This window comes from Ciconia boyciana, chromosome 2 (genome assembly GCF_034638445.1).
Source record: "Ciconia boyciana chromosome 2, ASM3463844v1, whole genome shotgun sequence".
NCBI classification, from domain to species: domain Eukaryota; kingdom Metazoa; phylum Chordata; class Aves; order Ciconiiformes; family Ciconiidae; genus Ciconia; species Ciconia boyciana.
Genome location: NC_132935.1, coordinates 29,323,570 through 29,350,254, shown reverse-complemented (window position 1 = coordinate 29,350,254; position 26,685 = coordinate 29,323,570). Strand labels below are relative to the sequence as shown.

The window sequence follows — 26,685 nt, the reverse complement described above, 5'->3', positions numbered from 1 at the left end:
TTGTTATTCATAAAGAGTTTTGTCTAATTGGTTAACCTAGTCCTGATTGTGTTTCTTAATTGGAAAGGGTTTTGGAGGAGAATAATTCCTGGAAAGTAAATCTTTAATTTGGACCCAAACATTAAAACAAAGATTTAAATATCTGCCACATAATTATGTGAAAATAGTTCTGAAAAAGATCAAGTTATGGCACCAAATTTCTCATGTTAACTGTGATTGCTAGATGTTTACTACTAAGTTTTCGGCCTGTAGCAGCATCTTCACCTATAAAGTAAATGGTATTAAGAAGACATGGATCAACCTGGAAGCTGTTTTAATTCATATCTTTCAGAAACAACACACTTCCATGAACTTAAGATGCTAAGATATTTAAGACACTCCCCAAACCCTTCCAGTCACAACTGGTGTTTTTCTTGTCAGTCACCTGCAGACAAGGCCCAAGCCAGGGGCCTTTTCCTCTCTTGTGTGTGAGAAGTGCAGTCAGTGACTTCTGTAGCATCTCATTTATTCAGTTCTCTTCCTTTCTTCCTTTACTCAGCTAAAAAATGGAATTTCCTTTTTTCCTTTAAGCTTGAATCAGCTTACAAGCACTGCCTTCTTTCTTGCTAGGACTCTGAAACAATGATATCTTTCAGTTTGTCTCCAAATAGATTGGGCTTGTTCCTTGTTTCCTACACTCACATATATGTATAGGTGTACGAAACCTTTAATCCTTTATAGCCTAAGAAGAATTACACGTTTGTTGACATGGGAGGAACATAGATCTTTGAAAAGTTGAGCTGGATGTCCACAGTTTTACAAAACTCTCCTTTGCGTCTTAGGCCTGCGGTCTTCTATTGTGATTTGATTTCAAGAGAACTATGTATTTTGGGGGTTTTATTCTTCAGCTATTTTCTAATCTGAATCATTAGACTCACCTTTTCTTTACACTATACTTTTCATGGGTTTTCTTACACAGAAGAAAGGAGGAAATTCAGCCACCTGTTCATCATTTTTGTAGTGGCTGTGACAGCAATCTCTAATGAGTGACCCTTCAGACATTAAAGTAGGTCCACTGTCATACACTCCATTTCTTTTCTATTAAATTAGTTTTTCCTACTCTATTTTGATTGGGAAAAGTAACTAAAGTTTATTTCTCCCTGGTCATACCCAGATATATCCATAATATCCTTATACATTGTCATTATGTGTTAGGCATTCCTCTTCTGAGGCTAAAGTTGGCTGTAATGTTATACAGTATCTAAAGAGCAGCAGCTATAAATCTTACAGTAATATATACCAATTAAACCACAATGCCTTTATGAAACTTTTTTTCTGTTCTCTTATTTATTGACAGATTTTTTTTAATTACAACACAATGAAACAATGGTAAGTACATAAGATGCAATAGTATAAAAAGCCATTTTAACCCTTCCCTTGGTTAAGACACTTACAGCAGACAAGAACTGCCCCACCCCAATTCCCCCCTTCTCAAATGAAAACAAAAAATAAATATAAATTAATAAATATAAAACAAATCACTGCACAGCCCTTAACTCTTTGATTGCCATGGCAAGAACCATAATGATGATTCTAGCATGTGACTTTCTGTGGTTAAAGGTTGCCGCAGCAGTCAAAGGGTTATAGCATTGTAAACATAAGTATTTTGTTGAAAATGTTCAGTCATGTTAATGGTCTACAGCAATGAGATTACTATCATGACCCCTTGACCTTTAATGACACAACATTATAAGGAGTTAAAGAGATAATAGCTTGGTGAGCTGTTACATAGATTAATTAACCCATTTTTTTTAACAATGCACTATGAAGTCTTGATTTACTAATAAAAGACAACTTGTGTATAATAAAACACTGTTCAATGCATTGATCAATAAAATCAATGAAAAAATCAGTCTAAGCACCACAAAATTTTGCCTGATTATATCTGACAGTCATAATACACTTTAGCACCATTTAGTCAGCCTTGCATTTGCACACAAACAAGCTTTGTGTTTGTCAGTAGAAGCTACCTGAAGGAATAACATATGTCAGTTATAAAAAGGTTACTGTATAGAATGCTGTGTGAACCAATAAAATAAAGTAAAATAAAATAAAATAAAATAACAATAATAAAATGAAATTTAGTTGCAGAAAGCAAATAAATGTTCCAGTTGTTTTGTTACTAACACACATCCTAATGAGCCAAACATGGGCATGAAATGAATATGGGGCTATGCAGAGAAAAGAATAAAAATGAAAAATTTACGTCACACAGAGAAATCATCACATCCATATTCTGATTTATTTGTCAGGCTTTGTAAATTAAATGAACAATTGTTGGGTGGTTCAAGAAGTAGAGCTTGAAAAGAGTTAATGTTTAACAATGTGTGAGTTTTATTGTCATGTTATGCATAAAACCACTTTCAGAGATATCCTAACAACTGCACCAAAATCCTTATCTCTGCATGAAAGGTTGATTTCATCTTTCTCAGAGGTGGAGGATGAGCAAGCAAATCACAGTGTGGGAAGAGTCACAATTGTAGTAGCTTCTAGCTAACATATTGGAACTAGAACAATTTCTGCTGGAATTACAGGGAGTTACAGGAAGGAAGGAATGGCAACAAGATGGAAAATGGAACCAGCTGCTAAAATAACACCCAACAAGCAGAACTAAGGAAGAAATCAGGTTCTGGTAGATACAAGAGTACAGCACTTAGAGAGAAAGCAAGGTGCATGTTATTCAGAAAGTAAGAGAAACAAGAATGTGTATGAAGCATGGAAACAATGTACCCTTCTTTTACATATCCATATCAAACTCTGATTGACTACACACTGACAAAACCAGCTGTACATGCTTTAACTACTAACAATACTGACCACAGGACTGGCAAGGAGCAGACATCACCTCCCTCAAACAGCTTCTGATCATATAGGAACACTTATCACATACAATAAACCTACAGAAGTCAAACACCTGCATCTTTCTCTGCAAGCTGTGACTGAACCGTGCAATGAATCCGATTCCCAGACTACAGTAACAGATGTCAGAGAGAGCTCTTTATAAATATGTTATTTATGATGCCTAAAAATTAGGATTAATCAGAAAACAATGCATAATAGCAAAGCATTCTGCCATGCAACAGTGCTAGCATATTATGCTACAGCAGTAATGTAATGGTAGTTGATGTATGTGTATGAACTGACTTGTGGTAGAGGAAGGAGTCCAGCCATATAATTATTGTCTGAATATCCATGACACAGATTATAGGCATCAGAATACAAAGGAGAAAGAGGAAACGTTAAAGATGAGAACTGGAACCACTGGAAATAATACAAACATTTTTGAAATGCAGCTTTCTAGACTGCTCACCTCTCACAGATGGCATAAGCCATGCATGCAAATGGTATGCAACGGCTGGCATCAACAATGATAGGTCTCTGCTGTTACACCAGTGTACACGTGACCAGGCAAGTAGCCACAAGATCCATGTAAGGAGTCCATCATGGTCAGTGCTGGCTGTACCATGTCATTTTCAAAAAAGGCTTAAAGGATGGTAGTGTCAATGGATGGCAGAGACTTCAATAATCTGAAGTGAGTAACTTGGAGCTTAGTGTTGGGGGACTGGACAATGAACAAGATTTAGTGAAAGATATACATCAAGTTCCCCAAATGTTCACCGGAGTTTTTGAGAAGTTTTTGAATTCTTCCTCTTCACTGTAGACACAAAAAGCTACATTTCCTAGTGACAGACTGTAAAATGTTGTGTGTCATTAAATGAGACGGACAAAAAATTGTATTTTCTTCTTTTCTCTGTATAGTGAACAGATAATTTCTCACTTGTCTACCAAGAGCATATAATATTAAATATTGCCTTAATTAATCAGGAAACAGGTCAGGGCACAGTGAAAAAGGGGAATGGATGGGAATCAACAGTTTGATCATATTTATCAATTTACCTAAAGAAATAGCAATAGATGATTCATCCAAATGTCATAAATGTATTTCTATTATATCAAACACTTCAAGACTGAAATATCACGGAGATAAAGATACATGGCTGTAATATAGACTAATAGAGGTAAAGGCTTCTTTGTCCTTCAGTATTTCATTCAGTGAAGTTCTTCAAATTATACATAACTTTTTGGATCTAATTTCTGAAAACAAATGTAAGAACATTTAATTGTGACAAGTTTTCGCACATAGATTCAGACTGATGTTAGTTTGACTAAATCTCGAAAGATTTTTGATTGCAGCAGATAAATAATGTGTTCTTTCTGTATATTTGTAGGCAGGTTTAGAGTAACTATACTGAGGAACCTTTTGACTGACTGCTCTCTGGTGGGTTATGACACCAAATATAGAATTCAGTGGACTTTCTACAGCTTAACAGGTATCCTTGTTGCTGGACACCAGTAATACTTTCAAAACTATCACCAACTTCCTGATAATATATCTTCTCTTTTATTGTTGATTATGTAGCAGTTACATGCAATTTTAGTGGTGTCAGTGGTCCTTGGCTCCTTCCCTTTCTGACAAACTGGTTTTGTACTTGCAATTATAAACCAAAATGTTCTCATCCCTTTTCTTATATTCTTCTGGAAATGAAAAATGGAAATGTGCTTATGCTGCTTTTTCTGTGTCTGTCTGCAGTCTTTGACCAAAAGACCTAGCTGGCTTTCCTATGGATCCTAGAAGTTGTGGAAAGTAAGTTCATGACTAATTTAACTTTCCTCTGAGAAATATTTCAGTAGGGTGTTCCTTTAAATCTGTATTTCTCATCACTGTGATCCAAGGACTACCACCTTCAAAGGAATGCATATTGATAGCAGATGATGACCTGTGTATCTTGGATGACAAGAAGGGAGTATCATAATATGTGATCCATCCTATAAAATGGTTTTCAACCAGACACAGTAAGACAGTACTGTGCATGAATTGACAAGAGAAGTCTGCATGGTTTTGGAAACACAGTCAAGATGGATGTTAGGCATATACTTAGTTGACAATGTTTTACTAAATGCATTATATAGAGTAAGAACTGGGAATAGATTATTTGCATTACAAATTTCCTTCAATTCTGTATTCCTATTCAAGATCAAATTTTCTTGGGTATAACAATCTCAGGTGTTTCTGTGAGCTGTATGAGTATTGACAATGGCTATCCTGAAAGATTCTCCTAATAGTTTTCATCTACCTCGTGATGCATGGACAGAGTTCATGGCACTTTATCATATGAAGTAAAACACAACCATGTAAATACAAGCCGCAGCTATGCCTTGCAGGTATGAATTGTGGTTGTCATGATCATTTACAACAGCGCTGTACGTTGCAGATGATATCTTCTGAATACATACCATCACATGTACAATTTCCTAACTTACAAGACTCTACTTATATCCAAGCAGACAAACCACTTGGAGCTGACTTCAGCATGGTGCTCCTGTAAGATATGGAGATGATCAGTATGTGAACACTGACAATTTTGTGGCAATAGCCAAGCATAGCATACACAGTATGTGTATCTCTGTTTAGATTCGTTGTATGCCTAAATATGGGGCTATGCATTTCAACTGGAATATATCAGTTGTACAATAGCACTTTTTGAGCTATATATAATATCATGTAATTGTGAACACTGACAAAGAGTATTATAAACCATCATTTTACATTATGGAAAAACCTACTTTCTTTTCTTTGAGCTTGTAAAATGATAGTAAGGGAACCAAAATTTGTTCAACCCTTAAAAATGAGTTAGCACTGATTACCTGCTGACCCTAGGCACTCTCAGCTTCCACAAGGTGGATGATTTTATGTACAGCCATGTAAGTTATGAATATGTGTGTAGGCTGGGTGTTAAACTATGCCAACACATCAGGGTGGAAATATGGATTAGAAACATTGTTTTCTGACTTAACACACTACACTTTGCAAGTGATGAACCCATCTGGGCATGCACTGATTGGCAGAGTTACACTGTTCTGTTGCTGGTGGGTAAGTAATATAATACTTCACTAAAAACTCTTCAAACTCCCATGTCATATTGTTAAGGGCTAACCAGGTACTTTAGGAAGGTATTTTATCCCTGCCTTCTGTTGTTAATCCCACTTCCCAGAAAGCCAGTTCCCAGAATGATGGATGGGCAAATGGATGATCCAGGACACATGCATGGCACAGAATGAAAGTGATTATTCCACATGTTAGTGCCAGATGGCAAGATGGAGAGAATGCTCAGTATATATTTTACCGCAGCAACAACATAAAAAATGGGCATGAAAGACTATGAATTAAGATATGCCGATAGCTAGCCAAGGAGATTAAGGTTATAGTTATAAAAAGGATGTGATGCAATTTCATAGAGTCGAAATTACTATTAACTAAACAGAAAACTTTGGTTTATGTGGTGGTTACTATAATTACCATCTGTGGACAATGTCATTCTATAGAAGCAGAAGAAACTAAGCTGTGTGACTGAAAAGCTTCGTGCCATCATAAATGGCTGGCATGTGTAATGATTATTGTTTATGTAGTTTTACTGTGACAGCAAGTAGCACTATGCTGCATGCACATCCAAGTGTAGAAAATTGTCTTTAGCATGCTAGTTTACATCAGCATTTCTTCATTTATGTCTTCTCTGCCACTAAAATTTATTTCATCTGTACTGTGGGCAGACTAGAGCAGTACTTAAGGCTATCTCCACAGGGCAAACATACTTTATGTACACCTCTCACAGAATGTCACATCTCAAAGACATAATGGACAGCTGCAATTCCAAATGTTAACAAACTGTCTATAATTTGTAGCTGATATGCTAAAGCTTATGTGTACTGGGAAACAAGATCTGTTTATGATGCATGTGTTTAATGCTGTCTATGTGCTTTTTTGAAATACATTTTGATTTTAGGAACAGATGCTTGCTGTGGTCACATACTGATGATCCTTCAAAATATGATCTCCTGTTTATTACTGGGCTTTGCTAGTTACATACATACATCAAATAATGCCACATCATACAGAATCTATGCTGCCTAACATTAGAGGCGACCTTAGATCAAGCATCAAATAGAGCCAGACTACAAGTGATGGTATGCTCCTGATGCTTACCAGACATTTTTAGCATCGATGGCAGTGATGACAATGTCTTTCTCTATCACCCTCTGACATCTCAAATGGCAAGTCACAAGAATGAGTTAGACAGATTTGACTCACACATTACATTTTTTCATGAGACCAGTAGCAGACAATTCATTGATTTACATGCATAAATCAGAGATTAATTTTATGAGTATATGGTTCATTTACACCTGATTTTGTAACTGACATATGTTTAAATGGTCTTATCTTATGTGAACCGCCCTGTTCATCTGCAGTCTGTGTACCATGAGCTAAGGAATTACACCTAACGTTACAGTGCTGGTGTATCAGTCACAGCTATACCATTGTATTCAATAACAGGTTATCTGTTCCTCAGCTCCTACACAATATTATTTGATTTACAGCATAGCTGAACACCTAAGTGGCCAGTGACATTTGTTCCCTCCACCGATAATAATGATTTTCCTTATGGCTCATAGGGTTGCAGTCATTTATTTATGCTTCTGGAAATAGAGCTGTCCAAAGACAGGCTTGACGACAACAAAAGGTGACAGGGAGCTACTGTTCTGTAATGGCTGCTTCACATCTTCTACTGCCATGGTGCACGGCTTCCTCCATCTCTGCAATTGGTGATAAAACTTAGGCCACGTTGTGAGAAGATATGGAAGCCAGGACAGAGCAAGCTTCTGCAGTCATATCCTTGCTCCTCAGCCCAGTCATCTTGTGCTATCTCCAATTTAGGCTGCTAATGGTGTGGTAGCTTGCATTTCTACTTTCTTAAAAATGCAGTGCCTGGAACACTCACTGTTCAGTTTGCTACGTGTCTTTTTTAAAGTTTGCCCTAGTGATGGTTCAAATGCAAAAAACTAGAATAGGAATGTAATGTTTCCATTGCTTATAGGCAGACCTACTTTCTATTCTACGCACTTTTTTCTAACCAACAAGCTAGAATTTGATTCTATATAATTTGGTACCAAAAGCTACATTTAACTGACATTAATATTGTGAAGTAAGTCCCCCAAAAAAGTTGAAAATTCAAAAATTAAGCCTTACACTCTGTTCTTAACCCACAGTGCTAATGGCACAGGAGTCTCAACCAAACAACTGGGGAGGTGAAGTACACTTCTAAGAAAAAGTGTAAGTCTGCCCCTTACATTCAAATCTATTAGCTTCTGTTATTTTCATTCACAAAATTAGCCTTAAAAAATCTTTTTCTTTAATTATCCCCTCCCTTTGACCCACTTTGAAAGAAGAAAAAGAACAAAAGTTCATAGGAAGATATAAAATATGTATTACATTTATTCAGGAGACTTGAAAGGGCTCCTTTGGAGCCATTTGAGTCTCTCCATCCCAGCCTATCCAGTAAATATACAGTTACATAGTTTTTTAAATGTATTTTTTGATAAAAATTAATTTGTGTCTACAGTCAATAACCTTTTCATAGGTTTATACATTAAAAGGCCAGAGGAAACACTGCCATCATCTACTCTGGCCTCCTGCACCATACAGACCATAGTACTCTGAAGATACACGACCCTGTAGAGTCAGCTTGATAGACTGTAACCAATTAACACAATGCATATTCAGTTTTGTATTGTTCCACAGTACAGATCATGACAATAGCAATATGGAAATGTTTATTAAAATCTTTATGAAAAAAGTTACGGCACATGAGCAGGAACCCAGATTGCAGAACTGAAAATATTTTCAATTTGTTTTTTCTTAATTCTCATAATTATAGGCCCTGGTAGAAAAACAACTGTTCAAAAAATAACATTGTCTTAGAACTTTTACTCATTTGAGTTCAAAACTAGATCAGGCAACATCACTAATTTACTCTGAACTTCTATAATTTGAAACTACCCAGTATGTATTTGGGAATTACAGTGGCACAATTGCTCCTACATCTTTTACTTAAAGCAAAACTTTATGACTGTGTTATAACCTACTGAAAATAGGAGTATGTAATAGAAATGCTGACACAATCTTGCTCTGCATGACATAAACATGCCAATATAATATTATATTTTCTCCCTCTCTCTGTATATAATATATATGCACTTTTAAGTAAAAGAAAATAGATTAAACAATCAACTTATCATGTATTCATGTATCTATGATGTACCATATACCAAACACTAGACTTATCACACTTACCTTCCTGCATAATTAAAGTTAAATTCTCCAAATACAAACATTTTTGTTACCTTATCAAAGAACAACAGTCAACATGCTCAGCACTTCATTACTGTCAGGGAAACAGTTGCACAAAAAGTTAAAGCTGCCATGAAACATATTTCAAAATTGAAGAGAAATTTTCAAGTGAATAAAAAAACAGATGAGATGCTGTTCTGACTTAAAGCTATTATAAAATAAGTTCTCTTATTGTAGAGGAAAACCAAATGCAGAATAAGTAGTACTGTTAGTATTTTCCACCAACTATCCAAGGGACAAAATTGGAGCAGCAACATGAATCATTTTGTTCTGTCTGTAGCAGAACATAAGTTATAGTAGTTTGTTGACAATAAAAATCTCTCCATGGTTTAAAATATGCATGTATGTGTATGTGTGTGTTTGTGTGCATTTATAAGTATACAAACACACACACATTTTAATATATATAACAAACAGGCATAGAATTCTGAATTCACCAAATGAGCTGATGTGCAGTAAATATCCTATGTTACTTAACTGTCAATTAATCTATATTGTCAGCAACAACTGAAATGGATTTACTAAATAATGCTATGGGCTGATACTGGTGCACTTCTAACCTACAGTATGCAGTACCTCTACAAAACATCTCCAAAAAACCATCTGCATTGCATATTTGTTGTAAAACTATATCTTTTTCTAATCTTCATTTTTTTTAGCCGTACATATGTATATCTGTTTATGCTCTAAGAAATAAGTTTGCAATGCCTTATAGCATGCCACATATGTTCATAAAATAAGTCCTCAAATCAATATAAAATCATGTAATTGAACAAAAAGGCATACTATTTTTCATGCTATGCTCAATATAAATATAAATTCAAGGCAGTCAAGCTATCCATTACCAAAATAATAATAACCATAATATATATGTATATATACCTACACTCTCTAAAAAGTGATCCAGTTATGTGGAATAAGAAACCAGTAAGAAATTGGCTGAATGTAGTATAAAAGTCTCATTTTATGTAAAAGCCAATACTGGCCATTTCAAGTATTTTAATACTTTCCTATAACCTTTTCATTAGTAACTAACTATTTGTAGAAATGATAATTTTATACTGAAAATTGTATCCAAGTTAAATAAAAATTAATTTCTACTGTAGTTCATTTTTAGAGTGTGCATGTATACATAGCAAAATACCCTTCTACAGATCTATCATAAATATTTTAGTTTATGTCAGTTCTTTTCTATGAAAACACTTCAACATTTTTTTCTTGAATTTTGGATAATGTATATCAGGCCTTTTAAGAAATAAAACTCATCTTAGTTCATTCACAATACCAGATTCCCTTCAGTTTGTGCCAGTTTGCAAGTTAAAGGTCAAAGATCAAAGACATAGGACAGTACACTTTAAGGAAATTCAGACAGTGAAGCTGTTCACAGAAGACAATGTTTAACTTGGTAATGACAGTCAACAGGTCAATAATCAAGTTCAAGGCAAGCTGTTCATTGTTGCAAAAGCTACTCCCCTCAAATCCTGGTTTTCATAAAAAACCAGGTGTCTGACTTTTGGGGTGCATCATTCTGACCATCTTTAATAAGTTCACAGCCCAGTGACTGTAAAGCCTATCACTGCAAGAAGCAGCTCCTAAAATCAATAAAGAGGTCTGTCAGTTGCTGACTTTTCTCTAGGAAAAAAATATTGATACAAACCTGCTCTGCAGGTCACATGAAAATGACAATACTGCTGTTAGCACAAATTACACAGAATGACAAAATGCTTTGGTGGTCCCTTGGCTCTGTCAGTGATACCATGTTTGGCTGAAGGCCAGAAATTTGACTAACCCTTTGAGAACTATGGTGAACATGCAAAGGGGTAACACACCAGAGGATACTCATGCAATATCAGAGTCATTGTTTTAGCTTTCCTTTGAAACTGTAACTCTACCTCTGCTGAGGCAAATTGAATTATCATGCAACATAGTTTAAAAGATAAATTCAAGATGCTTAAGATAAAAGGCTAAGCTATAAAACTGTCACCAGTTCAGAAAAATTCTTGGTAAGTGGTAGAAGTTATTAAAATAGGTTTGGTTTCTTTAACCAGAAAGTAGCTGGTAAATATATTTTGTTTTCTGTTTATGTTACAAATGCTTTTCTATCAATAATGCAAATAATTAAAAACACTCACTTGCAGTCACAGGAAATCTGTTTTGAAAAACTGATTTTCTTTTAAAACCTGTATTACCCAAACACAGTCCTATAATTTAATGACAACCGAGATTAACATCCACCAGACTCTGAAAACGGATGCAATAGTTCTCAAAGGGTTACACCACCAATGTAATACCAGCGTCAAGTTTCTCTATAGCATGACTGTTGCTTTAGTTCATTGAAATCCACTTCAGAGACACACTGCTTTTTACCACGCTTTGGAATGAGTGCTCCTGACAGACCTTTGAAAGGCCTGGGGCAGTTGGCTTGGTACAGCTTGGGAAAGATTATGCAGGAAAACCAACCAAAAATCAAACCAATAAAAAGGTTCTGCTTGAATATAGCAATGAATATAAATGAGTTTAAAACATTGAGGACGTAGCCCAGAGCAGCTGTAAAAAACACAAAATGAATGTATTATTAAGGCTGTTACTATATTGCAGATATTTTGGCCCCTTGTTTGTTGGAAAATGGCTGTCCGAACAGTCTGAAGTCCTGCGTGTCATCCGAGTCTCCCACCTGACAAAACTGAAGTAGGAGTATAGGACTTTATCCGTAGCAGACAGAAAGCAATCCTCTTTGGAGACAAAGCTGTTTTGGGTCTTCTCACTTTCCTGAAAGTTCCGTTGTGGGTTGTTGTGTTTTTTTAAAAAAATTTACTTTCAGCAAAAAATTTTTCAAAGGGGGACAGGCCTTAAGAGAAAAATGTAGAAACATTGGAGATATTTTTTCCTCTTCGTTAGTTAATCCTGGTAGTTTATATGGTATTGAGCGTGCAGAGGAAAGGCCTAGAATTTAATGACAAAGAAAGACAAAGGACTGAAGAAACAGCAGATACTGTGTATCATGGAAGCTTCCCAGCTGAGCGAATCGCCACTCATGCGCAGGACAGGCAACCCCCTGGGTTTTAAAGATCAGCTTTGTTTCAGACTGACAGATGCCCGCTCCTAGCTAGGAAACTGCATAACAGCTCTTGTGTTGAATCTCAAGTTACCACAAACTCCTGGGAGGGAAAGAAAAAAACCAAAACCCTACATCACACCCACTCTTGCATAGAGCGTTTGCAGTACAGTATGTGGCGGGGTGTTCCTTTCCTTTTGAACTGGAACACAGTGTAAACCAAGACAAGGAGGCACAAGGCCAGGATGCAGGGAATGACAATGGCTATGGCTTTCACAGTGCTGGCTGTGTTGTCCAGTTTGATGACAATGTCAACGTCATCTTGAGGGCTGTGTCGGTCTTTTTCTCGATCTGTTGGTCCATCACAACCCATAAAATCCTTGAGGATGGATCTGGGATAACCAGGTTCCACCCTGAGCATCTGGTTATTGAATTTCCAGTACTCTTTTCCTTTGTAGAAATATGTGAAGCCTGAGGAAGAAAATTGCAATTATTCACGGTCATATTGGATCAAATCATGTCATCAACACACCATGACTGGAACTACTGGTATCAAATTATTTTGTAATTAAAAAAATTAAAAGGTGTAAGGAATAGACTTCAGTTGTAGGTTTTTCAAATCTTCTTTACAAATTTCATTTCTTTACTCTCTCTAGAAAATCTAATATCAAGGGGGGGCGTTAATTCAATAAACTGGGAATATGATCTTTGACAGACCAGGGTCCAGCTGATTTGTTCATTCCCTGAAAACCCAACCGGAGTTGGAATCCTCAGGGCCAGGACTTTAAAGTACCACAACCTCTTCAAGATGGGAAGTCTACTGAAACAAATTGCAATGCTATGCTAGCCAGAAATGAGAACTGACCCTCTTTAATGTCACATGGCCTACTGCTGTACTTCAGAAAAAGGAAACTGGATGAAATAAAAATAGCTTTGCCAAGAGAAAACAGGTGTAACCAGATCTAAGTTTTCTGCAAAGAGCTGGTATTTGATTATTCAGGCACAATCCAATGTTACTACTAAACATGCCTAAATGGGAAAAAAAAAAAATGACTCCTTGCCAAAAATCTACATTACTTTATTATCTCAGCCGAAAAATGGCATTGATCTGGCAAGAAACAAACCTTCAGGATGGGTGAACTTCCTCCTACTATTTATGAACTGAATGCAAACAGCTGGATTTTTCCTTATCTTCACTTTATAGACCTCAGCTTATTTCCTGCAGTACTAAGGCCACTAAGAATACTAAGACAGATTGGGCACTATTTGTCATTTTAACAATGCTTCCTGAAAAGATCAGTAACTGGCTATCTGGAGATAATATTAGTAATCACCTATTCAAACAGCAGTTAGTTTCTTTCAATTCTAAGAAAAAAAATACTTGATAGTATATTTTGCAGCTCAAACTGTAAACAAATCTTCATCATCTACTGCCACTTTTCAGAATATTTAGAATATTTGAACACTCTTCTACATTAGTTATTTATGTAATTTTAATGGCCTTCCTAGCTACTGAAAAAGTACTATTTTCCTTCCTTAATCCCTTGCAGCTTTATTATCTGAGAATGTGTTAGTGTATCTATAGAAAGATATAATATTGGTTAAAAAGTAAAAAGAAATGCACTGAGCTATATCAAAACAGTAGTTAGGAGGCTTGTTCACAAGATGCCTTCTATTCTGATTGGAACAAAACAAAAGAGGACTGTAATTCTTTAAATAAAATGAAGTTTTAAAATATTAGCATATATAAAGTTCATTAAAGCAATCTGTAGTTTAAACCAAAAAAATTATCAAATTCAAAATTTCAGTATTTTGAGCCACAGGTTACCCTATCTTTGCATTTCATATAACAATGTGTATGTAAGAAAATACTGTACATACTGGCCCTGGATAAATATTTCAAGTGTGGAAATTTGATATATTATGTCTATCAATATTCTAATACATATATAGAGACCATATACAGATATGACATCTTTAAATCTATATTCTTACATATATACAGAACACATACATGTATACACCAGGGGTACATATAAGTCAGAATACTGACATTACTTAGCATTAATTGTTATTATACATTGAAATACCAAATTAAAACTGTTAATATCAAAGCAGCAAAGGAATCACCAGCCCCTATAGATCCAGTAAAAATTCTTCAATCAGGGCATATTTTCCATTGGAAAACTCTGAAGGTAGTTTAAACTTTTCTGTCATTTTGCTGAGGCGGGAACCAGGATAACAGTCAGTAACAGCTGAAGGATGGAAGTTACCAGCAGAGAAAGGTAGTTCTAAGAGACAATAGTTTTACTGCTTCTCATGGCAGAACAAGTGCTTCTCATGGCAGAACACAACTGTTGAAAGTTATTATTTCATCTAATCTGCTTGACTTGTTGAGCCTGCTTTGGGAGATGGTCATTACAATTTTCTAGGTGCTAGTCACTGAGAGTAATGAGCGCAATGCCTGACCCAAACAATGTGGAAGGGCTTAGCAGTCACTAATGTGTCAAATAGAAACTCAAATTAGGAGTAAGCACAAGGCAAAAAATGCTCAATGGGCTAATAGACTACCTTTTCTCTTTCTTCTCTCTAAAAATTGCCCCACCATCCACTTTAGCAGAATTTCTTGTTGGGAGGTAAGACGCTCTGAAGGTAGAAAGAAAAGATTTCTCCAATCTGGAGAACTTTGTGTGATCTCAGATTCCATGAGAACAGAAAGGAAATTTCCTCTTCACCTCTTCCTAAGAGTTTCTACCACAGTGTTAGAAACCAAATCACAATATGGGAAGTAGCAGGGAGAGTTTCAGAGATGTTACCTGTACCTTACCAAGCTTCTAGGACACTTGAGTCAGGATGCTGACTACAGTAGGAAATTGTTTTTTTTAATCTTTCCCAAGCCTCTTAGTACAAGATTACCCATAATTTTTTGTGGACAGTGAAGGAAACCTCTTTATGATCAGACTTACTGCAAGTGTTCATTTGCATGGTTTACACAACAGAAAGACAAGGAAGAGAAAGAAGTATTCTTTAAAACAAAATGGATTAACTGGAAGACATGCTTTCAGATGTTCCCATACAAAGCTATATAGTAAAACTTCCTTGTCAACTCTGTTTCTACTGAAAGAAAGGAAAACAGTTTCAGGCAAAATGTAATCAACTTCTTTCCAACTAAGCTGTGGTAATTCTTATTTGCATCTGCTTTTGTTTCTTTCTCTCCTCATACAACAGTGGAGTTGTGAACTGTTTCTTAAGATGTCTATTTTCTTTATTTCAGGGAAGATGTCTTAGTGGTCTTCTTGGGAACTTTATGGTGTCATTTTCAGTCCCTCTTTCTGCCTGGGGCCCTTTTAGGCTTTCTGAGAAGCCCAAGAACACCCTCTTTCCCTTCTCCTCCTCCACAATGTCATGTCATGTTTTACCACCCTCCTCATTCAAAGAGTCAGACAGACTATCAAAGCCACTGGGGCAAAAAAGAGAAGTGGCTTTGATGTAACCAAGAGTCTTTCCTGCCTTAGGAATGAGTGCTCTGCCTCTCCAGTATTTTCAAACCCACTGGTCTGAGTGTTACAGCAAGATAATTTTCATAGGTAATGAGAGACACATGTACCTGAGCTCAGTACAGAAAACATTATGTGGAATACAATCAAGGTAAGAAAAAAATCCAAACCCATACATACATGCATACATACATGTATATGTTAAATTCCTTTTGGATGTAAATCTTTAAAAATGTGCTTGAAAAGTAATGAAGGGAAGAAAGCAGAGGTTATATCCATTATGTTTGTTTGTGCATACATAATGTTTGTGCCCATTTCCACATATATGTGTATTTACAGTTAGTTATTGAGTGGGATTTATGCAGAATATCATATTGACTGACCTACTTTCCAGTTAAAAACAGAACAAAACAAATAAAAACAACATTAAAAAATCCAGTCTAGCCAAAAGGCCAGAATCCAGAGAGGGTTTCTGCTTCTGGATAAAACAGAGACAAAAGCAAGGAAGCAATTAAACATATTTCTGAAAAAAACCCCAAACATTTCCATGGTAAATTACTTAATCAAATTACTGAAATGGTTTATAAACGGAAAGAAATCTTTTTATCTGCTTATTAAAAGGAAATTAAAATAATATGGCAATATATACATGTGCTGTCTGAAGCAAACAGAATAAACTCAGAATCTACTAATAAATAAATCATAAATGCCATACAACAATTCTCCAACAATGATAAGTGATGACAAATGCATATTTTTATCCCCATCAAAGGGATCTAAACTCTGTGCAACTGAGGGCTCTGTTGGCAGCCTGCCAGCAGCCCCTGGGTAGCACTGAATTCTCATAAGATGGAGGAGATTTTGGCTGCTCTTATACAGTTGGAGGTGTGGCCAGCTGAGATTCTAGGTTCCTGTATGTGATGATGCATCTTGATACGTAATAGCACTTCATACTAACATCCCTGTGATCTGCATTTCTGCATCATGGGCTTGTGACATCTTTGATTTACACAGATTCGTACAGATATTTCTGCTTAGATAAAGATTTTGCTTCCCTTTTCTAGTCATTCAGAATGAAAATAATACCTTCTAAGCTGTTTAAACAGCCAACACCTTCACAATTCAAATAGAGATATATTGTGTTTAGGAAGCTTGTTTTAAGAGGTACTATAATTCAGTAGAGAACAAAAATAATTAAGTAAATTAAGACACAAGAAGAAAAAGAATGGAAACTAAGGTTTATGATACTAAATTTGAAAGATTTTTCTCCATTGTGTTAAATGGTACATGCAAACAAACAGCTACTTTCAGCAAGTGCTATAGCAGGAAATATTCTGTTCATACATCGAAAATTCCTCTGCTACTTAACCTGAATAGTCAATCACCCCTCTACTACTCTATCTTACATAAAGGTTGTTAGTAAATCATTAAAACAGGAATGTGTCTGCATACCATTTTCTTTGTGGACAAAGGCTCCCTGAGGAGATTCTGGGATACCTTTCCAAATTGTGATTGGTTTGGGATAACCAGGGTCCATGGATCTCATTTCTTCACTGTACCTCCAGTACCTGAAATTATTTTTAAAGGAAAAAAAAAAAAAAAGAAAAAAAAAAAAGAAAAAATCATTTATAAGATACCAGATGAGTACTACATATTTTTTTCCTTCTAACATTTACTACATTAATTAGTCACAAATGGGAATATTTGACTTCTTTTCTTGGAACATACTACCAGATTACAAAGAAATCTATTTGCTGACTGGACAACTGTTTCATGTAAGCAGAAAGAAGATAAAAGATTTTTGCACTTTGACAACTAAATCAGTATGCATCTCATAATCGTAGCAATTCTGATGCTTAGGACTTCTTCACAGTGACACAGAGAGATGCAACATATGCAAAAGAGATACATTAATGCTTTAGATAACATTTTAATCATGAAAATGACAGTAGATTCAGATTAAAATACTCCCAGCAATCTTAATTTAACTCCTTATATGTGTGCATTACAGGAGCTTTTCATTTCATTATCATTAAATAGATACAGTGTAATACAAAATTCAACCTGCTTTTGTGCCTTTCTGCCAGCTATTTAAAAAGCTTCAGCATGCAAATTCTAGGCAACCTGAACATGTAAGAAGTATTTAGATTTTATTTACACTTACAGATAATGTTGGTAATTTCTTTGTCCTTATGCAGCTGGCTAAATGGCTATGCATATCTTATAAAAAGCTGGTTCTAAGAATTAACATATTGTATCTCTAGTATCTCTGTGTATCCTGATATAATATTTGGGTGGGTCATTTCATATTTTGACTGGCTCCACTAATTTAGAGCATACCAATTTAGAGCACATTTTTCGTGGAGAATTTTTTTATTCAAAACCAGTTTTATTCATGTGAAAAATTACATAAAAAGGCAGCCACTCGCCATTTCAGGACATCAAGAGCCTGAGAATATGTCACTTTCATTGATAATCTGGTCACTGCTAAAAACTTGACCCTTTTTCTAATTTGAATTCATTTGACTTCAGCTTTTAGAAATCCTTGTTATGATTGTTCCTGATATATTAAAGAGTCCTTAAGTGGATGATATTTTGTCCCTGCAAAGGTACTTAGACAGTCTACTCAATTCATGTCTTAATCTTTTTTAAAAACAAAATGGTCTAAACTCCTCTGTATTTCTTCCTGTGCAGCATTTCTCTGGCTTTAAACTTTCAATAAAATTAAAAGGTGGCAGGTTTCAAGTGGGTTAAGAGTTGTCAAGTTACATTAAAAACCATTTGTATTTATTTTTTCTTTCTTATGCATAAATTATTTTTATAGCCTGATTTCTTAATCTAGTCGCATATGCATCAGTAACCAGCCAACAAAGCAATGCTCTTTATTTTGAAATGTAATATCTTTCAGAGTTTATATGGAGAAAGAAACAACATGTAGTAAACAAAGCTCTGACATCAATACTATCGCAACCAGTTCTTGCTTATCTTTTGACTTTGCGTTTCTTCATCCTTAGTTTGCATTTTCTCTTTTCACATTTGCCTGTTCTTTCTTTCTCTGTTTATTCTCACTCTTTGCTGACTCTAATATTCTATTTTCTATTCTCCATTTTTATCTGCGTTTCTTCTTTATCAACTATCTTACCTTTTCCTCTGTCCCTCTTTCCCATAACCCTATTTCCTTCCTGCATACTTCCACTCATTTTCCCTTTTTCTCTTCCAACCTTTTCACCTTTTTGAGCTCCTTCTTTTACTAACCTCTGCAGTTTTTCATTAGGCTGCATGGAAATAGATGGAAATAGACCGTCTTATAGGACTTTCAAAAATTTACATTGTCATTAAAAACAAGTCTATGAGGACATAACCAGTGCACACTCAAAAGTCCCAAAACTGTTGTTTTTTCAGCACTGATGAGAAATCCTATGAGGGAAGGACTGATCATGATACTATCTCAGCAATCTGTGCTGGAATAATGATCATGTCTACAGGGTAAGGAAAAGCCTAGTCCTGGTTCTCCTTGGCATGCCAAATGTTCACAAGCAGACTCCCCAGTGATGATTTGAGTGATCTGAGTTCTACAAACTATATAAATTGTGTTACTCTATCTCAAAGACTGATAAAGTAACAGAGGGAAAATAAATGAAAGTGCACTTTGTGGCTTTAGAAGAAGGAAATTTGGAAAATATTTGCTAAAACATGTTCTTTCTTGTGTCTAATCCTTTTTACTTAATGATATTCTGAATTATTGGATGACTAAGCTTTATAAAGAAAAAAATATTCATTTAAACTCTAAAGTCTAAAAACCAGTCACACCAGACAGAGGCATAAACAAGACCATGTGTCAAGAAGTGCAGCAAACCTGTTATCATCTTGTCCTACACTACACAATTCCAGTAGGAGAGGAATGAGAAAGGGAAAAATGTTTTCTGTAGTCATCTTTTGTCCCTTCTAGCTTTCATACAATTATTTGGAAGAATTATCTTTAGTGTTTAAATGGATCATTAAATATTAATAATAATGATCCATGCATGAGCTGTTTCAGACATATGAGTATTACAATACCATTTACTATTTGGTATTTTAAATCTTCTTACTGGTTTGGGGTTTTTTTGGTTGGTTTGTTGTTTTTTTTTTTTCATTTTATAGCCAATATTTGATGCTTTGTATTGCTCTAACTTTTTTATGTATACCACTGTTCTGTGACATTTAACTCTGTCTAGATTCTGCCCTGGAGCTCCTTAACTACAGATTACTGTCAAAACAAAATAAGTATACAGGTCCTTGAGTTACATAAGGAGGAACATACTTTGTTATTTTGACACTGGCATAACTTTTTGGTTCCCTTTCATGCCTACCTCCTGCCACCGAGAAGCTACATTTATGTTATACCTTCTTCAGGAAAAGATCCACCCCTATAGTAGACTTATACGTACTACTAAAACCAACAGGAGAATTCAACTCTAAATTTACATTAAGATAAAGTTGTGATATAAACAATACACATTGAGAAGCTTAGTGGTGTATGGGTTTATTCCCACTGGTGGTCAATATCCTGTAATAGCTCAATTATCTCTGCAAGCCTCATGTTGTTCGATCTTCTTCTAACATACTGTATTCCATTTATATCCTGCTGAGTTTCATTGTGCTTGTTAGCTCTAAGTAGCAACTTCTCCATCAACAGATGTTTTCTCTGATAGTTCTTTTTGTCTTCTGTCATTACCACTAGTGTTTTAGGAGTCTTGACTACAAGTAACTGCCTGTGCATGGAAATATAAAAGGACACTTCTGAATAAAGCCTAAAGGAAGTACAGGTCACATAAGATTCCTACTGTACATACTTTCCCAGGAGTGTGCAGGTGGAAAATTATTACCTCAAAATGAACTTACATTTTTTTAAAAATGTACTTAACCATGGGAAGCAAGTTATTTAGGTGGCTTTCTTGTTCACTGTGGAAATTGATTGCTTGAAATGATACCTAGTTTTCAAACACCACAAAAATTTTACTTAGTTATCTACTTTCCTCATCATAAGTGTTGGAGAATTTTTTTGTTTAAAAAAGCTTTAACAATAAAATTGGTTGTGGCAATCTGTAGTGCAATATTACAGTACTGCTAAAAAATGATCAACTGTAGTGTGCTAAACATATTCTATCATGTGCATTAAATTAATTTCTTAAGTGATCCATGAATATTATTAGTGTCTCAGAATCTTAAGTACTGCACAGTAACAAAAGCAGTCATCATATTTCTAATAATACTAATACAAACATTGCAATTATTAATAAAGAATAATTTGTCTCCGAGCACTCAGAATTTACACAGTGATACATCAATCAACAAACATGGTAACATCCTGAAAACCTGTAAAATCCATCATTCAGATAACTTGCAGGGTTTCAAAAATTAATGAGTTCTCTTGGCATTTCTATAAAGCAGACAAATATTCTTTCCCTTATTTTTACAGACAGAGAAATGAAGACACAGAGACACTGACTAGTGCAAGTCTCTTTGGGGACTGGAAAATAACTCAGATTTTACAATTTTTTTCTGTTCTTTATTAATCATAAAAATAAGTGTGCCTTCTGAAGGGAACTGTAAGATTTATTTAAAAATAATTCCTAGGGAACTGCTCAAACTGTTCTCTAGCTTCCTGATTTAGCTGTCGTTTCCTTTTCTTACCTAATTTTTAAATAGTAGAAAAGAAGTCATTTTCACTGACCATAAAAAGCTTTGGATCATGCCTTGCCTGTTTATCTGCTAGGGTTTAGAAATGTGGATAAAAAGGAGCAGGTAAGAGTGTACATAACGATCACTTTGAATATTTAAGTTTAAATTTGCCACAACCGTGACTTGCCTGTTGATTTCTAAAACATAACTTTTCCACTGGATATATATATACTTATTTCAGTATATTCACACAAATATAATTTAGGTTATAAGAAATGTGAAAACAGTATAGCCCCCTATGCAGGAGTGGTTAATTTCATCAACAGAAAATTAACTGTTTAAGTGGCTTGACTTCTTCTTTTGAGAAATAGAGGAAAAGATTAACATTCTTAGCTGATATCCACCAAATTGCTTCCTTGAAGAATTCCTATACCAACCTATCTCCTTTGAAGAAGTATGTTTTCCCAACATCTTCCCACCAAATTGCTGAATCAATGCCGTGGGAAGGAATTCCGCTTCCAAGTGTTATCAAATCATGAGGATAACCTGGCTGGAGAGTAGTGTCCTTGAAAACCCAGAACTTGTTACCTGTACAAAAGCATATATATACACATACATATATGTATGTTAGTCTTCAGTACTCTCAGTATTAATATTAATACACTCCTAAGAAATAAGAAAGACTCCCAAAGGGCTATAGTGGTTCAGCCAAACACAATGAAATGAAAAATGTTCTATCACTGCAGATAATGCAAAATTAAATATGCCTTACAGATACCTTGCATTTATAAAGCACCTTTCATTCATTAAACCCACAAAATATTTTGATACCAAGTATATAGGAATCAAACCCAGAATGAAAATGAAGTCATCTCAAGAGGCTCTGTGGTTGATAATGTAATACATTTACAGCAATACTACACAACAGATTTACGTTTCATGAGGAAAGAATAGTGAATTTTAAGACAAAACGAGGTAAGAAAACATATAAATAAATAAAAAATAGAAATTCCTATCCTCATAGAGACCATATGCTTTTATTACTCTGCACTCCTCCTTGAGAAGTTAAATTACTTATGAAGGGTGTACAAATTATTTATGAAATGACCATAGAATTTATTTTTTTTTAATCATATTTTCTTTAGTGTGGTCTAAAGACAGCAAACTGAGGTTCTGAAGTCCCACAGGTGAAACCCTTGTGTTTCTGAAATTAATGGGGGGTTGCCTTTAGTACCAGTGGCAGAAAGATTTAACCTTTCGTTGTGGGTGACAAACCATTCAAAACCACCCAATTGACTTATTACATGCTGATAATACAAGGTAGTTGTACAACTCTAGCTGGTGTTAGCACAGTGTCCACAAACCATCAGGTTACCCAAACTGTCTTAAATACGAATAATAGCATAGTGCATCCTGGACAGCAATGCTTAGTGGTTGAACCCCTACTGTTGCAGTTACTAGCTAAATATATTGTCTACATAGGGGTATGCATGTCTACAGAAGCAGCAGTTGCACCAGTGTTTTGTAGCATAGCCCCCCTGTACCTGTTTTTGGAGAGGATGCTTACTGTGCTCTTTCTTGTAACTGGATAGCTTGCCTCATATATTGGGTTTGTATGGCCAGGTTTTGGTAGCAGGGGGACTACAGGGGTGGCTTCTGTGAGAACCTGCTAGAAGCTTCCCCTATGACTGATAGAGCCAATGCCAGTTGGCTCCAAGGTGGACCCACTGCTGCCCAAGGCTGAGCCCATCAGCAGCGGTGGTAGCACCTCTGTGATAACATATTTAAGAAGGGGGGGAAAAAAACCCTAGGCAATTGCAGACAGAGAGAGGGAGGAGCGAGACCATGCGAGAGCAACAACTCTGCAGACACCAAGGTCAGTGAAGAAGGAGAGGGACGAGGTGCTCCAGGCACTGGACCAGAGATTCCCCTGCAGCCCATGGTGAAGGTCGTGGTGAAGACCATGTTGAGGCAGGCTGTCCCCTGCAGCCCGTGGAGGTTAATGGTGGAGCAGATATCCACCTGCAGCCCGTGGAGGACCCCATGCCAGAGCAGGTGGATGTGTCCCAAAGGGGGCTGTGACCTCATGGGAAGCCCATGCTGGAGCAGGCTTCTGGCAGGACTTGTGACCCTGTGTGGGACCCATGCTGAGGCAGTCTCTTCCTGAAGGACTGCACCCCATGGAAGGGACCCACGCTGGAGCAGTTCATGAAGAACTGCAGCCTGTGGGAAGGACTCACATTGGAGGACTTCGTGGAGGACTGTCTGCCGTGGGAGGGACCCACACTGGAGCATGGGAAGAGTGTGAGGAGTCCTCCGCCTGCGGAGGAAGGAGCAGCAGAGACAACGTGTGATGAACTGACCGCAACCCCCATTCCCCATCCCCTGCACCACTAAGAGGGAGGAGACAGAGAAAATCAGGAGTAAAGTTGAGCCCAGGAAAAAGGGAGGGGTGGGGGAAAGGTGTTTTTAACATTTAGTTTTATTTCTCATTATCCTACTCTGATTTGATTGGTAATAAATTAAACTAATTTCCCTGAGTTGAGTCTGTTTTGCCCGTTACGGTAATTGCTGAGTGATCTCTCCCTGTCCTTATCTCGACCCACAAGCCTTTCATTATATTTTCTCTCCCCTGTCCAGTTGAGGAGGGTGGGGTGATGGAGCAGCTTTAGTGGGCACCTGGCATCCAGTCAGGGTCAACCCACCACACCTCACCAGCCCACAATTCGTTTCACAGCTTCAGTTTGCTCTAGCTTCCTAGCCAAGTTCTTCTTCCTCACTGAACACTTCCACGATTATCTCACCTGGTTCATCATCTGGTATTAAACCTTTAGTCTATGTCCTGGTTTCGGCTGGGATAGAGTTGATTTCCTTCCTAGTGGCTGGTGTAGTACTGTGTTTTGGGTTTTAGTATGAGAATAATATTGACAGCATGCTGATGTTTTGGCTGTTGCTGAGCGGTGTTTACACTGGTCAAGGATTTTTTTCAGCTCCCCGTGGTCTGCCGGGTGCCCAAGAAGCTGGGAGGGGACACAGCCAGGATAGTTGATCCAAACTGACCAAAGGGCTATTCCAGACCATATGGCGTCATGCTCAGTATATAAAGCTGGGGAAGAAGAAGGAAGGGGGGGACATTCGGAGTGATGGCGTTTGTCTTCCCAAGCAACCATTACGCGTGAGGGAGCCCTGCTTTCCTGGAGGTTGCTGAACACCTGCCTGCCCATGGGAAGTAGTGAATGAATTCCTTGCTTCGCTTTGCTCGCGCGCGCGGCTTTTGCTTTCCCTATTAAACTGTCCTTATCTCAACCCACAAGTGTTCTCACTTTTACTCTTCCGATTCTCTTCCCCATCCCACCACGAGGGTGGGGGCGGGGAGTGAGTGAGCGGCTGCGTCGTGCTTAGTTGCCGTCTGGGGCTAAACCACGACAGTCTAACACTTTCCCCAATAATTGTGTTGTCCTCCAGACTCTTTACTAGGGTCTTCTCAACATACTGTGCCTCCTGTCCTATTCTTGCAACTATCTTTCCTTTTTACATTTTTGCTTTCTTCTAATTCTTCAAAATACACTTCTCACCTGTGTCTTTTCAGTAGAGACTTCTCTTTCAAACACAGACAGCTTTGGCTGAAAAAAGAGAATAAAGATCCTCATATGCCCCCTAGAAATAGGGAAAAGGGAGCATAATTTGCATTTTAGTACTTATCTGAAGAGCTTGCTTTGAGGCCTGTCTTCTCTTTGCATTTTTTCATGTAGGCCGTAGGGACACTCTTTCTGAGCTAGAGTATAGGCTCCATTGTGTAGGAACCATGTGTTTATTTTCTCTTCAAAGCACTACCTTCATCTGTGTTTCCAAAAAGCATTGCTATTTTTAGTAATAATAACACGGAAGGAGAAGATACTCTTTGACATCATGTAGACCCTTCTGAGTTACATCACAGAAAGATCTAGAGAAGATCCATGAACACATATATTGGATTGGCTTACTGGATACTTCACTTCAGTCTATCCATTGTCATTTATGATGAGGATATTGAAAATATAAGGAGAAAAGTTTGAAAACTTTCGCTCAAACACATTTGGAAAGAGATCATAAGAGGTAAAATCATGGCTGTTTATATTAGCCATTGTACTTACCTGTAAGACTAGGCAGGCTGTTACACAGACTTAGGAGGTTAAGGCACTGTGCTGTATAAATATATTATAAGGAAATGTAACATTACCCCAAAGATCTGGGATCAGGCATATGCCAGAATCACCAAGATGGAAAATCCAGAGAGCTGTTTTTCAGTTGGTTTTATATTTTAGCTATCCCTCAGTAGTATTAAATGTTTGTTTAAAGGGAGGGGTTTTTTAAAATGCCTGTTTGTATTACAGTGATTTAAAGCATGTTTTCATTTTATCACAGTTTTAATTAGGAAAGGGGATATAGTTTCAGTCCCTCCCATGCTGGGTTTCCAGAGTAAATTTTTTATCAGTTTCTTTACAGCTGCTTGTCACCCACTTCCAAGCATAGACACTACAGTTTGCCAGTTGAAGGAAGAAAGGGTTCAAAGAATGACTATGTACAGAGCCATTTGAAATACTGAAAATAAAAGAGACACAGATCTATGAAGAACAGTCATGGAAATCTGAGGTCTGTGTTGACCTGGGATTAAGGTCTGTTCTAACCTGACATTTACCTTTACTGAGATTCCTTACAAAATTAACTTATAGAATTTGGTCGTGACAGGGGTGAGCATCTTCAGTGATTCTCTGTCCTTTCTCCCATGTGGTTTATCCTTTTGCCAATTCATATGACTGGATACCAAAGGCTTCAGGTGGTAATGGCAGTTTCAAATGCAACGATAAGAGAAGTCATTCGTTTTGGACCTTACTAGTTGGTACTTATGGTGTGAACAACAGATGGCATCCAGCAAACGATACTGAGCCAGCTCATTTCTGTTTCAGAAGATCATTCAAAATGACAGCTGTTGCACAGCATTGAGAGGCATATGCTGTGATGTATGTAATGCCATTACCTTTCTCTGTCCCTCACAAGGAATAAAAGTAACTGCAAGTGTTAGGAATAGATCATTATCAGCCATACCCAATGAGCCAAATTTAGCTATTAACAAGATCAGGTCATACCAAAATAAACAAGGGTTGAGCCCACACCATTATAAGTGACAGCACCACTGAGCCAGA

The 26,685-nt window shown here is 36.7% G+C and overlaps 1 protein-coding gene across 2 annotated transcripts in view; it reads right to left on the bottom strand.

Moving 5' to 3' along the window:
* Positions 1-1,378: 1,378 nt before the first annotated feature.
* Positions 1,379-26,685, bottom strand: part of MMP16 (matrix metallopeptidase 16) — a 194,842-nt gene continuing 169,535 nt past the window's right edge. For both annotated transcript variants that reach the window (XM_072852252.1, XM_072852251.1), the window contains 3 exons: positions 21,940-22,090; positions 17,291-17,406; positions 1,379-12,812 (listed from right to left, as the gene is read on the bottom strand). In XM_072852252.1, the coding sequence (XP_072708353.1) occupies positions 12,478-12,812; positions 17,291-17,406; positions 21,940-22,090 (602 nt within the window). In that variant the 3' untranslated portion in view covers positions 1,379-12,477. The remainder of the gene's footprint in view (positions 12,813-17,290; positions 17,407-21,939; positions 22,091-26,685) is intronic.